The 16,010-nt window shown below is 43.2% G+C and overlaps 1 protein-coding gene across 2 annotated transcripts in view; it reads left to right on the forward strand.

Annotated features, from left to right (window-relative positions):
* The window catches only part of LOC144827380 (maestro heat-like repeat-containing protein family member 2A), a 54,937-nt gene extending 39,629 nt beyond the window's left edge, over nucleotides 1-15,308 (forward strand). Inside the window, exons 11-13 of one of the 2 annotated variants that reach the window (XM_078685717.1) lie at nucleotides 11,380-11,463; nucleotides 12,123-12,194; nucleotides 14,812-15,308. In XM_078685717.1, coding sequence (XP_078541843.1) covers nucleotides 11,380-11,463; nucleotides 12,123-12,188 — 150 coding nt within the window. In that variant the 3' untranslated portion in view covers nucleotides 12,189-12,194; nucleotides 14,812-15,308. The remainder of the gene's footprint in view (nucleotides 1-11,379; nucleotides 11,464-12,122; nucleotides 12,195-14,811) is intronic. The other variant, XM_078685716.1, reaches the window with a different exon arrangement.
* The last annotated feature ends 702 nt before the right edge of the window (nucleotides 15,309-16,010 follow it).

Consider the following 16,010-nt stretch of genomic DNA (forward strand, 5'->3'; position numbering starts at 1 on the left):
GCGTTAAACTCAGCAAAAACAGAAGATGGCCTATTTAAACTAACCTTTTCAAATCCTCCCTTTGATAACCAGCCCCCATTGAGAGAGAAAAGACTTAAAAGGAAGCAAATTATTTGAAAAGGGCATGGAAATGTTCACCCTCAGATATAGCCAATGGAAATACACACCATTGACAAAGCTGACAACCTGGGCTTGTTGTATCAGCCATGTAACTTGCTGTATTATATATCTGGGTGCAATGACAGCAGCTCCAAAATACTAGTGGGGAGGCACACTATACAGAAGCACATATTTTTTGCTTACATGTTTTAAGCCACATCCGTAATCTTCTTGCCACGCCCCTTTGAGGGACCGACCAGTTTTTTCATACCACTTGAAGCCCTGCATAGGCCTTTCGTCGTAGGCCAGGGTTTATTTAATGAAGCATGCTACAAACAGTAACTTGCTACATTTAATTTTTTTTCTTTCTGAGCATGATGAGCTGCCAACTGTGGTAGACTTTTATGTTTATGGTAATTCAGCATTAGTCGTATCATGTTGGAAATTTGTATAACATGCCCTGGCAGCCGGGGCTGCCGCAAATTGCAGGACTCTTTGTTTCAAATTTTTTGAGACTAGTCTTGTTCATTATTCTATGATTCTAACTCCTGTGGCCTTGCACCCCTCAAACTGCAGTGGAATTGAAAGTGTGAGCATTTAATTGTCCCTTTCCACCGCCCACCTGGGCTCTGCAGGTAGGGCCTTTTCCTGCAAAGTGTGGCCCGCACTGAAGTGGCCTCCCACTCCGAGCACTGCCTGGTCAATAAAACATGAGCATTGCCTATTTTTCTCAGAAAGTAAATGTAGGTCAAACGGTTAGTATGTGTATGGAAATGAGTGGCAAACTGTAAGGTACTACACAATAAACATTTTGGTAACTGTCAAAGTCATTTTACACTCATTATCTGATCCAATGAATCCTGTTACATATGTTTCTGTTATTATATTGATTATACCGTAATTGCATGTACATGTGATTTTTCTAGGATTACCTTCGTGGGCATTCTTCCAAGGGCAGGATGACATATTGAACATTTAGTGACACCCATATTTTCTGCATCTACAAATCAGTCAACTGCCCCCACACCGTGGTCAAATCACACACAGCCATTTTGTTTGTCGGGAATGCTGCTACCACCAATTCATAAACTACAATGTCTGCTTGCTCATTCAATCTTGCTCTCTGTCTCACTCTGAGAACACGGAAGAGAACACATATGCCCTTGTACAGGCAAAGCATTGGAGCGCTATTTGGTATCTCTCTGATGGTAAACCACGCAGCTGGATAAAGTCATGTTTTTTAGGCCTCAGCTCTAGACGGAGCATATGGGCTGTCTCAAACCGAGACATGCTGCATCTACTGGATGGGCTTTAGCCTGCCCATGGGCTTCCCATTTGCTGCCACCATCATCACTCTTCAGTTATATCCACATATTCCAGAGCACACAATGCCACATATTTCCTCTACACAGCTACACACCATGCCATACAATTCCACAACAAACAATTCCAATCTAACACATCACTCACTCCCTTGCACTATCATCAACCCTGTCATCACTTCCCTACACACCCACTGCCTCTCTCATCTCTCCCTCAGACTCCCAGTACCCCCTCTCATCTTACAATACCGCTGATCTCTCCCTCCCTCACGCTCCTTGTCTTCTCTCTATACTGCCTGCTCACATCCGCTACCTTCCTGTACCTCCTCACGCTCTTCACTGGTCCACCTCTCACCTCCCCCCCTATTATTGGTGCCCCTTCCACTTGTACCTCTATCTCTCTCTCTCTTACTCTCTCTCACTGCTCTCTCTCGCTCTCTCATGCACTCTTCCTGCCTCTCTCATACGGTTCACTTGAGTTCTCAAGCACAGTTGCCATACCATGCCTTTTCGCAAATTTCTGTCCCTCAAACCCACACTCTCCTCTTATTCTTTAACTGTTTTACTTTCCTGCATACATATGTGCCCCCACTTTATGCATCTATGGCCTCCTCTCCCCTTCTTTCTCACATACACTTTCTGCTCCTCTATCTCAAATTTCTGTCCCTCAAACCCACACTCTCCTCTTATTCTTCAGGTGTTTTCCGCATACACATGTGCTCCCGTTTATGCATCTGTGGCCTGCTCTCCCCTTCTTTCTCACATACTCTTTCTGCTTATCTATCTCAAATTCAATCACCATTTCCTGCACAAACTACCTATCCCTCTCTATCATCCATTTCTATCTATTTTGTGCAGCTCTCACCCCTATCTATTCACAATGCACCGCAATTCCACTACACAAATACACCACACACTTCCACCCCACACAATTTCAAAACTAACAACTTGAATACAACCGACATAATTCCACTGGACATCACATACATCCACTACACTCCAAACCAAAAAACATAAGTAAAAGACATTGTAATTTACGTCTATAGCTCTAACCCGTGCAAATTCGAGACCTATTGTAAAATCATGCAAGCTAATATATGTGAAGGTCTCTGCTCATTGGCTGGGGGTATGACAATGGTGATTAAGATGATCAGTGGCTAACAAAAGCAAGACAATGAAAGGCTCAGATTAGATGAATAGTTTAGAGAAATGCAACAGCACCAAAAAAGGGGGAAGAAAGGTGTCTGAGAATATGTCAGTCACAACAGCAGTCCCAGCTCTAGCTAGTTACTCTAACACTTTACACTGGTATTGCATGTATGTATGCATAGATATTTCTATAATCTGAACTTCAGAAATATTGGAGTGTTGATAGATGGGCCAGCCCATCTAATAATGAACTCCATTTGGGCAGGGCAGTGGAAGCATGTACTCCACTGGCCTGGTAGCCATACAGCTCACCGTATTGAGGGATTTCTGACAGCCTGAAAATCCCATGATAGGTTGTAGGACTTCAGTCAATAATATTAAAAGTTGGGGAAAAGTCCAGCTGGCACAACTGAAGGGTCAGCTTTGACATCGAAGTGAACAGATTGGTTCAGTTTCATTGCTGCAATTTCACACTGGTTCAAGAGCAGTTATTGCGCAAGAGGAAATTCTTGTTGAGTTTTCCTGTAGCTGGATAGTAATTTCTTTATTTTTTGAAAATTCTTTTTATTGAGTTTTCAACACATTTAAGATCACACTACTGTATCACTGCATAGCACTCCATCCCATGCCCCCCTTGCACAACATCCCATTTAGTTCTGGAATACCATGAAGTAGATGTCAGTTAAGTCTGCTGTTACCAATCCGGTTCACTATAGATGGATATGTGCCATGGACAACTGTGCACTTTCCACCAAGAACTTCCTATGGGTGGCCAGCTCTGGGTGTTTTGGGCTGTACTTTCCACTGTCCCCAGATTCTATCATACTTTTGTGGTTACCCTCTGGATCTGTACACTGCTTCCGCAGCTAAAGAGCAGTTATACCATCCCTCTTGGCTACTTTGAGATTGTGGGGGGCCTGCATCTCCAAAGGCCCGCTTTGTGACGTTTAGCAAAAACACAACTGGTCCCAATCATCAGTTTTTGTCCCCTTACCCATCCCATCCCAGAAATACTTCCATGATAGCCAACGTGGGATTGTGTTCTATCAGAAGTCGGCACACTCTTTGTAGGTTAGGGTATTGCAGGATCCAGTACACCTGAATCACCTGGCATTTCCATACCACATGCATGAAGGAGATTCTGGTCTGTCCATAACGAAAATATTCAGGGCAGCTGTCCCTCCCCATCCTTCATAGCCTCTCAGGGGTTTAATATATTCTTTAACCTGGTCTAATCTCAGGTGAGGCAATATTACCCATTTTCGGCTGCCATTGTTTACCTTAATCCATTTGTCATCATCCAAGGGCTTCAGGTCTGACTCATATCTTTCCTGCAATTTGTTTAGCCGGTCTGGGACATTTAGCACCAGAATTCTGTATAAGCAAGATCTGCCTTTCCTACCAATAGCTAACATCATGAGTCAGATTTCTAATGGACTGTACTCTTGTGAGCGCTGTTATGTGGCCTGTGTGCCTAACCAGTGCATGTCCGCACAGTAGGTAAATAAACAACTGGGATCTCTGTAAATCCTCTTTAGCTTCAAGTTGGTCGTAGAACATCATATGGTATGTCTGCCAGATGTCTCCCTATTTACAGATCCCAAACTTATCTCAGGGCCCAGCAGCCCTAACGTTTCCATTGGGCATGTACCCATGCACAACAGCTTCTTCCTAGTAGGCAACCTCCAGTTAATCAATGGAATGGCTGGAACGGCTAAAATGGCTGGAATAGTGGGCAGGAGAAACTCCCCATACAGCCAAAACTCTGGTGCTTACCCGGTAAAGGGAGTCTGCTTAAGTTTCGTGGCTGGGTCCCCCGGTCCCCAAAGATCCAGTCATTAACCGCCAGCAGCTGAGCTGAGCTGCCCAGTATTATAGTCTGATGTCTACTGCCCCTAGTCCGCCATCACAAAGGATTGAATGCACTCCTTATGAGAGATTCATGGCACCGGTCCTCCCTACTTGTAGCTATTGATGTTGAACTGTAGGGTTGTAAACCAAAGGGTAAGGATTTTCTGGAGGTAGTGTGGCAAAACATGCAACAGCTGTGGCAATGCAACCATTATGAAGAGGGCTATACAACCTCATCATGGAAGGAAGCAACAGTGGTCTCAATCTTTAAAGAAAGGTGCAAAACGTGACCTGGCATGCCAAAGGCCCATTTAGTTGATAGATGTCACAGATAAGGTTTTGGGCAGAGTCCTCCTTGCACGCTTGAAAGATTGGGCAACAGAAAATTGGATTCTGTCCAATACTCAATATGGTTTTAGGAGAGGGCGGGGTACAACTGAACAATATCTTAATTCATCTTTAATCATTAATAAGCACAGAAGGTCCTTGAAGAGTTCTATCCATCTGGCCTTCATGGACCTATCTGGTGCTTTTGACACTGTCAACCGAGATAAATTATGGACTATGTTGGAAGGTATGGGTGTGGAAAAAGCGTTAGTAACCCTACTCCCCAGTCGTCACTCCGGTACAACAGTCATAGTAAGATATGGCAGTAAAGGGGAAAAAACACATACTTAGATGCCTGTCAGGTTTTAGCACATTACACAGAAAAGGTAAGTAACTTCTCATACTTGGGCAATCTTTTTAGCAAACTGTTGAGATGGGAACCTCTTTTAACCATAAGGGCACAGCAGACAAGTAGGGTGATGGATGCACTATTCCGTTTTGCTTCTAAATTGGGGACAACTTTTTGTCTTTATTGCATTGTCCCTAGGGAGCTGGGGGTCTTGTCCTTTTTCCTGTTTGAAAAGTAATAAAAGATTTAAACCATACATTGGGGCACAAGCCTGTGAAGGAACTAATTACCCTTTATAGCCAAATGTCTCTCTATTGCCAGGTATGGAGCTGGGGTTTGGGGCGACGCTAAAAACCAACAGTTTGTAGGAATCGAAAATAAATTCATGAAAAGATTACTGATGCTCCCAAAAAGTGTTCCTATCTCTTTTGCCATACAGAACTTAACTAGAATGTATGGAAGACCGTATAGGCAGTGCCCCTTTTCTTCTATAGGCCAAGATAGGGACCTCTGAGGATTTAATACTTTCATGTGATGTTATTAAAGATTCCCAAAAATCAGACAATGTTTTAAAGGTTCCATGGTTTTAATATTTAGGGAGGATTTACCATGAGATTAGTCTGGAATACTTTATTGAAAACCCTGAAGGAATTCCTCTAAATGTCAAAGGAGTTTTCAAGGAGGCATACTGTTCCAGGGGCAATAGGCTTATTAGTTACCAACATGACAATATTGGAGTCCCCTGTTTGCTTCCTGCCCCTGCACAATGTTATCTATTTATTTCTAATAAGTTCCAGTTCTGATTTTATCTAACCAGGTTCTGTTTATGCACTGTGCACTTTGTTGCCGGCATTTCCTCGCCAAGGAGGGTGATCAAACAAGGTTATGCTCTGCCCATGTGATAACGTCTCAGTTTAAAGAACTATGGACTTTGTATTATTTTGCACATTGTATAAATCAGAGAGAACTAGATTTCTGCTGCCATTACTAAGAAATACTCACTCTTGCTCGTATTGATGGTTTTAACTTCTTACCGTCTTTGGCTACGGCTGAAATCTGTATTGCAGTAGCTAATTACATAAGAGACTCCATTGCGATCAGATAGCCTTAGGAGTAAAATCTGTACAGAGATTTTACCTTTTTATGATGAATTGTGTATGTATTGTATTTTAATCATATTAATTTGTAAATCTTTTCATGGTTCTCTGAGTTGAAATAAAGTTATTCTTGACTTGACTGGCTCTATACTCCATTATGATCGGGGGGAGATCTATCTCACCATATTTCCCTTAATTTTGCGTGTCAACGGGGTCATATTCCTGTCCCAGGTTTCCTATGGGTCTCATGTGTTAGAAATTGGGTTTCTGGTTGGCAAAAGAATGCAGCCTGTCCAAGCAGAAGCAGTAATCCTAGTCAGGGTAAGCTAGATCCACACTAAAAGATAACCTGTGTTCACCCTCTGGTAGCTTGGCACAGAGCAGTGAGGCTTATATAAAGAGGCAATGTGTAAAGTGTTTGTGCAACACACAAACACACAGCAACAGAAAGAATACCCCACAAAAAGACTCCATACACGTTTAGAAATACTAACACTATTATAAACAAAACAAGACCAAAATGACAAAAATCCAATGTATAGAAGTTGAGATATTGAATGTTAAAGGAATACATGCAGTGAAACGCTTAGAAGCAAGTAGCAATAAAAAAGTTACTTTACATCGTGCTGGACCGGGTCAAAGTCAACGTTCAGGCTGACCGCGTGGAAGGGCAGGCCAGCTACAGGTCCCATGCAGGACCAAGTGATCAAATTACCTTTCCTGGTCACAAACAGTGAGATGAGTCGATCTGTTCCACGTAGTGATGGCGATGTGTCAGTTCGGAAGATGGGTGCTTGAGTCGAGAGGTGTTGAGTGATGTGCCTCACCAGATTCTGCCACACAGTCGAGGGGATGCCTCGATCTCACCAAGCTGCAGTGGCGGAGATGCGCTGTCCGATGCATTAATCTCTAGAGGCAAAGTGCTGGTTCAAATGTGATGTGGCAATTAAACTCCAGCAACAGTGTTGATCGCCGGTTCTATTACACACAGACAGGAGATGCGCCAAATTCCATGTTGCAAGTATCTGGGCCACTTCCAGTAAGCTTCAAACACTATTATAAACAAAACAAGACCAAAATGACAAAAATCCAATGTATGGAAGTTGAGATATTAAATGTTAAAGGAATACATGCAGTGAAACGCTTAGAAGCAAGTAGCATTAAAAAAGTTACTTTACATCGTGCTGGACCGGGTCAAAGTCAACGTTCAGGCTGACCGCGTGGAAGGGCAGGCCAGCTACAGGTCCCATGCAGGACCAAGTGATCAAATTACCTTTCCTGGTCACAAACAGTGAGATGAGTCGATCTGTTCCATGTAGTGATGGCGATGTGTCAGTTCGGAAGATCGGTGCTTGAGTCGAGAAGTGTTGAGTGATGTGCCTCACCAGATTCTGCCACACAGTCGAGGGGATGCCTCGATCTCACCAAGCTGCAGTGGCGGAGATGCGCTGTCCGATGCATTAATTTCTAGAGGCAAAGTGCTGATTCAAATGTGATGTGGCAATTAAACTCCAGCAACAGTGTTGATCGCCGGTTCTATTACACACAGACAGGAGATGCGCCAAATTCCATGTTGCAAGTATCTGGGCCACTTCCAGTAAGCTTCAAACAACGAAAGAGTGTAAATCAATAAATGTATAGAAGCACAAAAGGAGAGAAGATGAGTATGCAAGTCTTATTAAATTTGTATAGGAAGCCCTCACTCACCACCCTGGTTGGTGACATGCTTCATTATCGGGCCCACCGGGAGAAGCTGAATGCCTCCCCGGTGTGCTACAACGCCAGGATTACTGCGGAGCTGGTTAGTTGTGATGATTATGTAAATGTGAAAAGGGTTTAAAAATGTCCAGATTGTGTCTCACATAAAAACTTTATTCTGTGGCCAATCTGACATATTAAAAGCAATGTGTTTAGGAAACTACCAAGTTAATTGTTTGGCTATTTCCACTTAAAGTGGGGTCAACATGTTTCTGCCCTTGATGTGTGATTTACTGGGCATTCGTCAGGACCATGGGGAGTGTACCTCGGCGGTATGGGCACGCTAAGGCCCACCCTGACCAGAGGACGTGAAAGTTAAAAATCAGTGTAAAAAAAGGTGCAAAATGAACAAACCAACAAGTTGTGGGAAAATTACCTCATAATCAGAGGAACCTGTATAGTTTGAAAAATAAAAGATCCACGCCCCATAGGTCTCGGGAGGGGGGTGGAGGCGAAAATGGCACACCGCCTGCAACGCCTGGCACCCGTTCGATACCTGCGTGTAGCCTCTAACCGGACCACTTCCAGTAAGTTCAGGCACAGGAGCAGGAGTAAGGACTTTGATATCCTTGATTCTCAAGCAACAGGAGGCAAGCCACAAGCACCTGGAGATCACTTGGCGGAAAGGCAGAGTCAAGCTCTCCTTCAGCAGAGTCCGAGAACAGCAGACAGCAGGGCAATGCAAGATAGAAGCAGGCCTTTCAAGCTTGCAGTCTAAAATGAGTCATTTGAGCACCACAACAGTCCTTCTGATAGATTCAGTTCAAGATCTAGAAGTGTCTGATTTTCGGGGTGGGGGTCAAAGACCCAGTACTGATACCCAAAAGTGCCTTTGATGTGAGAGTGTGACTTCAAAGCAGCCCTCTGAAGTGCATAGATTCTCCTTTCAACTCAGTCCTGTCCATCAGGGATAATCTGTCCTTTTAGTGAGGACAGGAGACTGCCTATTCAAGTGACGTGTTGGACCCTCCCATCCACCCCGCCCAAGCAAGGCCATCAGAATATAGACATATTTAGATGGGTACTCAGATCCATCTATCCTTTATGTGTTGTGGCGGTCTTGCTTGAATGCACAAAGTGTAGCTGTCACCCACCCCAGACGTATATTAGAGACGGGCTGTCACGCACAAAAAGCAGTAAGTGCAATGTCTACTTTCTAATAGTGCTGTAAATAAATAGAGCCTAAAAAGAGCCCGTTTGACTAGGGCCTGTGCAATGTGTCTTGCATGAGACGTAGTATTGTGACCTAACTCAACCCTAAAGTACCCAACTTTTCCCCCAACAACCCTCTAATCACCACTTCTAAAGAGGAAGCATCTGTCGCCCCAAAAACAAGCAACCTGAATAGGAACAACATACAATACAACATAGTACTCTATCAAAATAAAGAAATCACCATAGTCTTGTGTAGCAGGGAGTGATTTGCCCCAAGACAGCCCCTCTTTACAGATGCAATGTGTCTCTTCTTTGTCAGCGAATGAGAATAAACTTGTAGCTCTACATGGAAGAAAGGAAGGAAAGGGACCAAACTCTATACCACTGAATAACATCTCATCATCCACTGGTAGCGTCCCCTCCCCCATGATCACCAGAGCTCTCTGAGGAGGATGCCCTATTTCTGTCCTCCAGTTGTGACCACAGTTGGCCTCCTATCAGTCTGCTGAGTTTCCTCCTAGAGTGGGATGGTTGATCCCCTTCGGCCTCCCAAATTGTCATTGGCTCCTTAGATGATATGGGCAGTTATTTCCTCTCCGCCGCTCAGTCCCAGACCTCTTCCGGACTCTTAAACAAAATGGTTCTCCACTGATACATTACTTTCAGTTTGGCAGGGTACATCAGCATATATTGAATGTCCTTAGCCCTAACTTTTCACTTAACCTCTAAGAAAGATGTAAGAAGGGGCTGCACTTTACCTGCATAATCGGGGGAGAGCGTAACCATAGAGTTGGTGCAATGGACGTTGTTGTGCCTGCCGCAGGATATAGTCTGTCCATAAGGTACAGTATACTGATGGTAATGCCTCTAGGCGGTCTCCCTGTCTGTGGCCTTAGGGCCAGTGCCCTGTGCGCCCTTTCCAGAATGAAGTAGGAGGATAGCTCACAATCCATAATGCAGGTTCTGAAGTATTCTGTGGGGAATTTCTCTCATGTTGCCCACCCCCTCTTTTCTACTCTGGGCCACCAAATCAGCTGGGCTGTCACAAGCCCATGGGGGTGCTTCAAATGAAAGGTGGTCCCTACCACTCCCCTCCCATGTGGCTGTATCCTCTCCCTTGCGAGTCAAGAGTCAATGCAGAGGTAGAGGTAAGTCGCTGCAGTGAGATTGCAGCTCCAGGTTGTGTCTGTTGGCAGCATGTCCATCTCCCGACAGGTCGTTGTTTGCATAATAAGTTTCTCTCATCCCCGACTCCCTACATGGGCTTAGGTTGGCCAAAGGGGACAAGTGTAGCGGGCACCACATGGATGTTTGCATCCAAGAAAAGGTTGCCCCATAGTTGGCTCAACCAGGCTGCAGTTTCAGTCCTAGCCACGTGTGGTGACCAGTCCATCTCCTCCACTCTAAGGTGCCCGTTACATTGTTACGGGCCACCACCTGGAAGTGAAAGCAGCAATGTGCGACACCTCAGCCACGCGCCTGTCTTCTCTCCCTCTCACGCTCCAGGAGTCGATGCAGAGAGGGTTTGCCACTGTGGGTTTACAGCTCCAGGTGGTGTTTGCCTCCCATCTACAGGTAGGCCGTATGCACACCCAGGCCGTCGATTGCAGAAATTGGCTCTCTCATCCAGGGCTCCCTGGATAGGTTTGGGTGGGCCAAAGGGGGTGATTATAGGGCCACTGCACTGGTGCCTGCAACTGAAAATAGGTCACCTAAGGTTCGGATTCAGCAAGGTTCTAGGAGCTGGCATGTAGCTCGCTCAAAATGCGGCTACCATCTTCGGCTGGTTGGCCACGTCCTCCAATAATTTCTTTCTTGATTTCTTTACAATGTAGTGGAGGTGAGTGATCTGTCAATGGTAGGCGAACCCTTTGGGAGCCAGGATGGTATCTATCAGATAAGGTAGAAACTGTATTGTTTAGAAAGAGCCATACAAGATTTCTTAGGTAAAGAGCAGAGTGAGCACTTATGGTAGCAGCACACGTATACATTGCCAAATCACTATTATTCACTGTTACTGCATCTTTGATCCATTACTCACATAAGCAATATTTCACTCACACATATGCTCTGCTTTTAGGTGATGAGTACAAGGTGCTAAGGATGTGAAATGCCAAAATAGGAGTGAACATAGTATGCTGTTTCTTGTACATATGTTTTTTATTTGCTTGAGGTGTGCAGACTTTCATGACTTTCATCTTCAAGACTCATGACAGTCTACATTTGTTTACAACGGTCTTGGTAATGCTGATCTTTTTTATTATATTTTCAGGATCCAGACAATCTGCTTGAAGAACTACCACCACCAGAATACAGGGATGACTTCCACATCCCCAACTTTTCACCGGAGAAACATGTGAGTTTTCTTTAAAATACAATACCATCATGTTCATGTGCCTTCTCTCTCAAATTCTGTTTCTTCCATACCATCTTCACAAACAAAGTACATCCACATGATATCACACGAATAACTTCCCATGGAAACTATCCTCCATTCTCAGAAACACAAGGAATTCTTTACGTTATTAACAAGGAGTGAATGGTGTAGCAACTCAATCCGTCTCTCATCCACTGGTACCCTTAGAGAGCTAGAGCTGATTTCTTAACTTCAAAGCTGGTTTTAGTGCACAGTCTAAATGTACAGAGGTGGAATTTATCTCCTGAAGGAAAAAGAGATTATTTAAAACAATTACCCTTCTGACTACTAGACTAACCTCTTCTGCGAAACAAAATACACTGGGGTTGATCCAATTTGTGGGCGAGCAAGGATCCATGGGCTAAAAATTCCCTTTCACAATAGGAGCAAGTTTAGCTTTTTCTATCCTCACTTCTAGACTAGACAAGGAATTTGGCTGGCCTTGGCTTTACTCAATGGAGAAAAAAGCTCCTATTCCTTGGGGTCAACCATTTACTGGCAATGCCCACAATTTGAGTTTTTTGAGAAAAATAAGTCAACTGTTATACATGTTGTCATGTCTAAATAGCCTTCTTGTTTCCATTCTCTCTATCTACCAGCTTGAGGACATGATCAAAATGATGAAAAGCACTCTCAGGTTGTGCGAGTTCATACTTTCTAAGTAGGGTGAGGTAAGATTTTGATGCTTTTTTCCTGTCAATGTGAGTGAGAGTGTGAGTACTATCAGACTAAAAGGATCACACAACAAACCATCACTTATCGATAGGGGTCACTGGAATGTAATGTAAATGTAGGGTGGATTTGTAGAGAGCTGCTTGTCACCCGTGAGGGTCTCCAGGCACTTCTTCCATACAATAATGGGTTTACTATACTTGCCAAACAATCCACCCTATGCTACATAATTTACAGTTTTTTTTACAAATAAATGTTTTGCTAGTTTAGAAGAATCAACAATTACACATGGTGTTGCTCTGTGGCAAATGTTAACTACTCACCTGAATTTATCACCCATGTGTTATACTGGTACTAGAGAGGCAAAACATTTTGCGAGAACAGCATTAATATTTGATAAAACAGCAAAATAGTATTGTCACAGAATGTACTACATTATGCTGCATAATTTGCACTGTGTTCCATAATTTGGCCTTCCTATGTGTCTCATGAATAACAATATTGTGGGACACTAATATCATTGATAAGAAAATCAAGAGACAAAATATCAAAAGGTAAGTATGTAAGGATTTTCTGTACCTAATTCAACATATGTGTACCAAAATATGGCAAATGTATATGTCCCTTTGTGCATTTACTCTTTAATATTTTGTCCCTCGATATTTTGTCCACAGTATTACTGTGTCACGATATTCTTGTACTAGACGTTCAAGAGTACAATCGGCCCTTCTTAGTCTCATAATTCCAGATCCACTTATAATATAAGGACTTTGGTTACTGTTTTAAATTACATTACAGTTATGAGGGTTGAAAAGGAACGAAATACATAGGTTTTCAAGAGCCTAGGGAAATATGTAAGCAACAATGGAACTAGCGAGACTGAGCGATCACATCCCATTGGTGCTGGAGGAGGAGAGATTTCGGGGTAGGGTTGTCCAAAGAACTCATCATCATAAAAGAAACACCTCTATTTTGGGGAAAATTGGGTGTAAAACCTTTTAGAAGAGAACTACTTTACCAATTCAGAGATTCATCATGTGAGAATAGAGCCACCAAGAGCTTAGCTGTAATTCCTCTATGGATGCTTTGTGATTGCACAGAAGAGCAAAATAATTCTGCAAATGTGGTACAGATGCAAAGGGGGGCCCATGAGTAAGCATCGTTATCTGCCCCCTTGAGCCCGCCCAACACTGTCATGGAAACATGGACCGACTGACCTCTAGTTGGCAGTCACGACCGCCTAATTATGATGCAACCACACATGGTGCGGTCACATACTTACATTTCCCTATGGGAGCATGTGTTGTGCCTATAAATCAGCTGTAGCACAAGCTCCCATAGAGAAATGGGAGGCTGTGTTCCTCCCTGCACCACGTGGCAGGCACCTCAAGGTGCCTGCCACACAGTGCTGGGATCAACGTGCCCCCTTGGACTCCAACCGGAGGCCGCAACAGAAGGAGCCCTGCTAGAGGCCCCCAAACACGCTTTCCAACAGGCTTTCCATGTCGGAAGCCGGCATGGAAAGTCTGCTCCGGAAACCGTGCATCATAATTAGGTCTCACGGTTTTATGGTATTTATTATTTGAACATTTCCGTCTGTATTTGTCCATATTTCTTTTTTGGCCAGCTTATTGGTATTTATCCATATTTAATTTGCGTTGTTTAAATAGATGAGGTGATAACTGGTGTATTTATGCATTTATTTAACAGATAAATGTGGACTCATACTTAAATGCCTGTCAGGTTTTAGCACATTACACAGTAAAAAATATAAACATAATAAACTCACATTAAAGAAATAGTGTAACAACACACATACATGTTGAGATATGCAGTAATTTAAGGACATATCATTGAGTTTTGTAGCTCCCCTTGCTGTCATTATGTACAGCTACTGGCCTGAAAGTAATTAATCTCAGCATGATGAATCACTCAAAAGAAGCTAAATTATCTGTATTTTTCCACTTTCAAAAATAAATACAGACAGGGGAGACAGTGTTTTCTGTCTGTGTTTATCTGTAAAAATCAGACAAAGCGGAAATCAGGGAACCCTAATCATAATATGGACAGTATAAAAATGCATCCATATGAATTGAGGGCCAGACTCCGACAGGCCGATGGGCTCCTTGAGCCTGTTGGAAGCCAGCTGGAATGACTGGCCAGTTTCATTTCCGACAACTGAAATTGTATTTATGGGGTCAATAGTGAAACCAACCATCTCGGTCGGAAAGCTTCCGTTTCGACCGAGATCGTAATCGACCACTAGGACTGACATTTATCAGGCCTGTTTCACATTGGTAAAAATAATCTGTATGATTCCAAAACAACAGGGTGTGACACTGGAGAAGACAAGAGGCACCTGCTGGAGTACAATATTGTATGGCAGCACATTTTTATAAACTGCCTTACCTCTTGTCGTGTTTGAAGAGTCACAATCTCTTCAGTGCTGACTCCCCCGTCACCTTGGTGAACGTTATTCAAATTCTTTGCAAGCCAAAGTTGAACACAGAGCAAAATATATTTTATGAGCTCCTGGTGCCTCCATTGCTTGCTGGACTGTGAGGATGGGCAATTGCCTACTTGACCTATCTGACCTTGTACTTTTTCAACTTTCAGGTTTCAACCTACTTACCATTTCTTTGGCCTTTGATTCGACCACTGCGACTGATACCACTGACAAAATGTATTGAGGATCCCTAACCATCTGCCTTTCTCATAAACATTCGTTGCTGAAACACAATATCCCACCAGAGGACATCCAGAGAACCATTAGAAATCATTGAACAGTAAAGCTACACCAGCCATAGAGAAACATGAAGATTTGACTTTTGTGATTTGGCGAAGGACGACAACCGCATCTCAGGAGTATGGCTGAGGATCACTTTGAATGATAACGAAGCACTACTTCCCCCTGGTCTGGTGCTCCTACATGAAATCATTCACCAATATCATCCATGAAATGTTAGTTCATAATAACGAGCAATACTAAGCAGTTGTTCAATAGTCACTGTACAGCCATGGTGAATTTTAAATTGCTTACTATTTGTAATGTAAATCTTACTGTTTAACATGTTTGTATTGCAAATGGTCTTGTGCAAACTCTCGGAATGTGAACATTGCACATTATTTTATGTAATTTAATTTAATTTAAATGTTTTAAAAATTAAATCACTCTTGTCTTTAATGATGACTCTCATATATTCTTGGTTACATGACTGGCATAATCCTTCAAGACAGAGTTTCAAAACTAAGTAGGTGTGGGGAATGTTGCATCACAATGCGTCACTCTTGAAAAATCACTCTCAGCAATGTTTTTCTATGCAGAATTTAGGATTTGGATGGAACATGCTTCTTCAATCACATTCAAAAGTTTGAAACACAGAGACCCACTGGTCTTTGTCTATTAGTTCGCTTGGCTCAGATCTGTGCAAGGGAAGTAATATGAAAAAAACAATTCTGTTCATTAGACTAATTTGTAGGCCTGGGCGGTAAACTCTGCTACCCTTGAGGAGTTTGTGGACTTTTTCTAACTCTGCACTCCGCATGGACCTCAGAGCTTCTAAAAACTCAGCATAGAGGTGTGCAGCAGATTCTTTCCTCTCTCATGGCTCGCCAATATTGAGTTAGGAAGAGCGAGCTAGGAAAATCCAATGCTAGACTATCTCCCGGCGAGATTTCTCATTGCGAGGGGTCGCGGTAGATAATTACTGCTCATGTTGAGAAACATGCCACTTGCATTGAGGAAGCTGCCACTCGAGTAGAACATCTCAAGTGGCAGAAGGATGCACCCTTTTGAGCTAAAAATCAGCAGTGCA

The sequence above is a fragment of the Lissotriton helveticus genome, chromosome 4_1, assembly GCF_964261635.1.
Source record: "Lissotriton helveticus chromosome 4_1, aLisHel1.1, whole genome shotgun sequence".
Taxonomy (NCBI): Eukaryota; Metazoa; Chordata; class Amphibia; order Caudata; family Salamandridae; genus Lissotriton; species Lissotriton helveticus.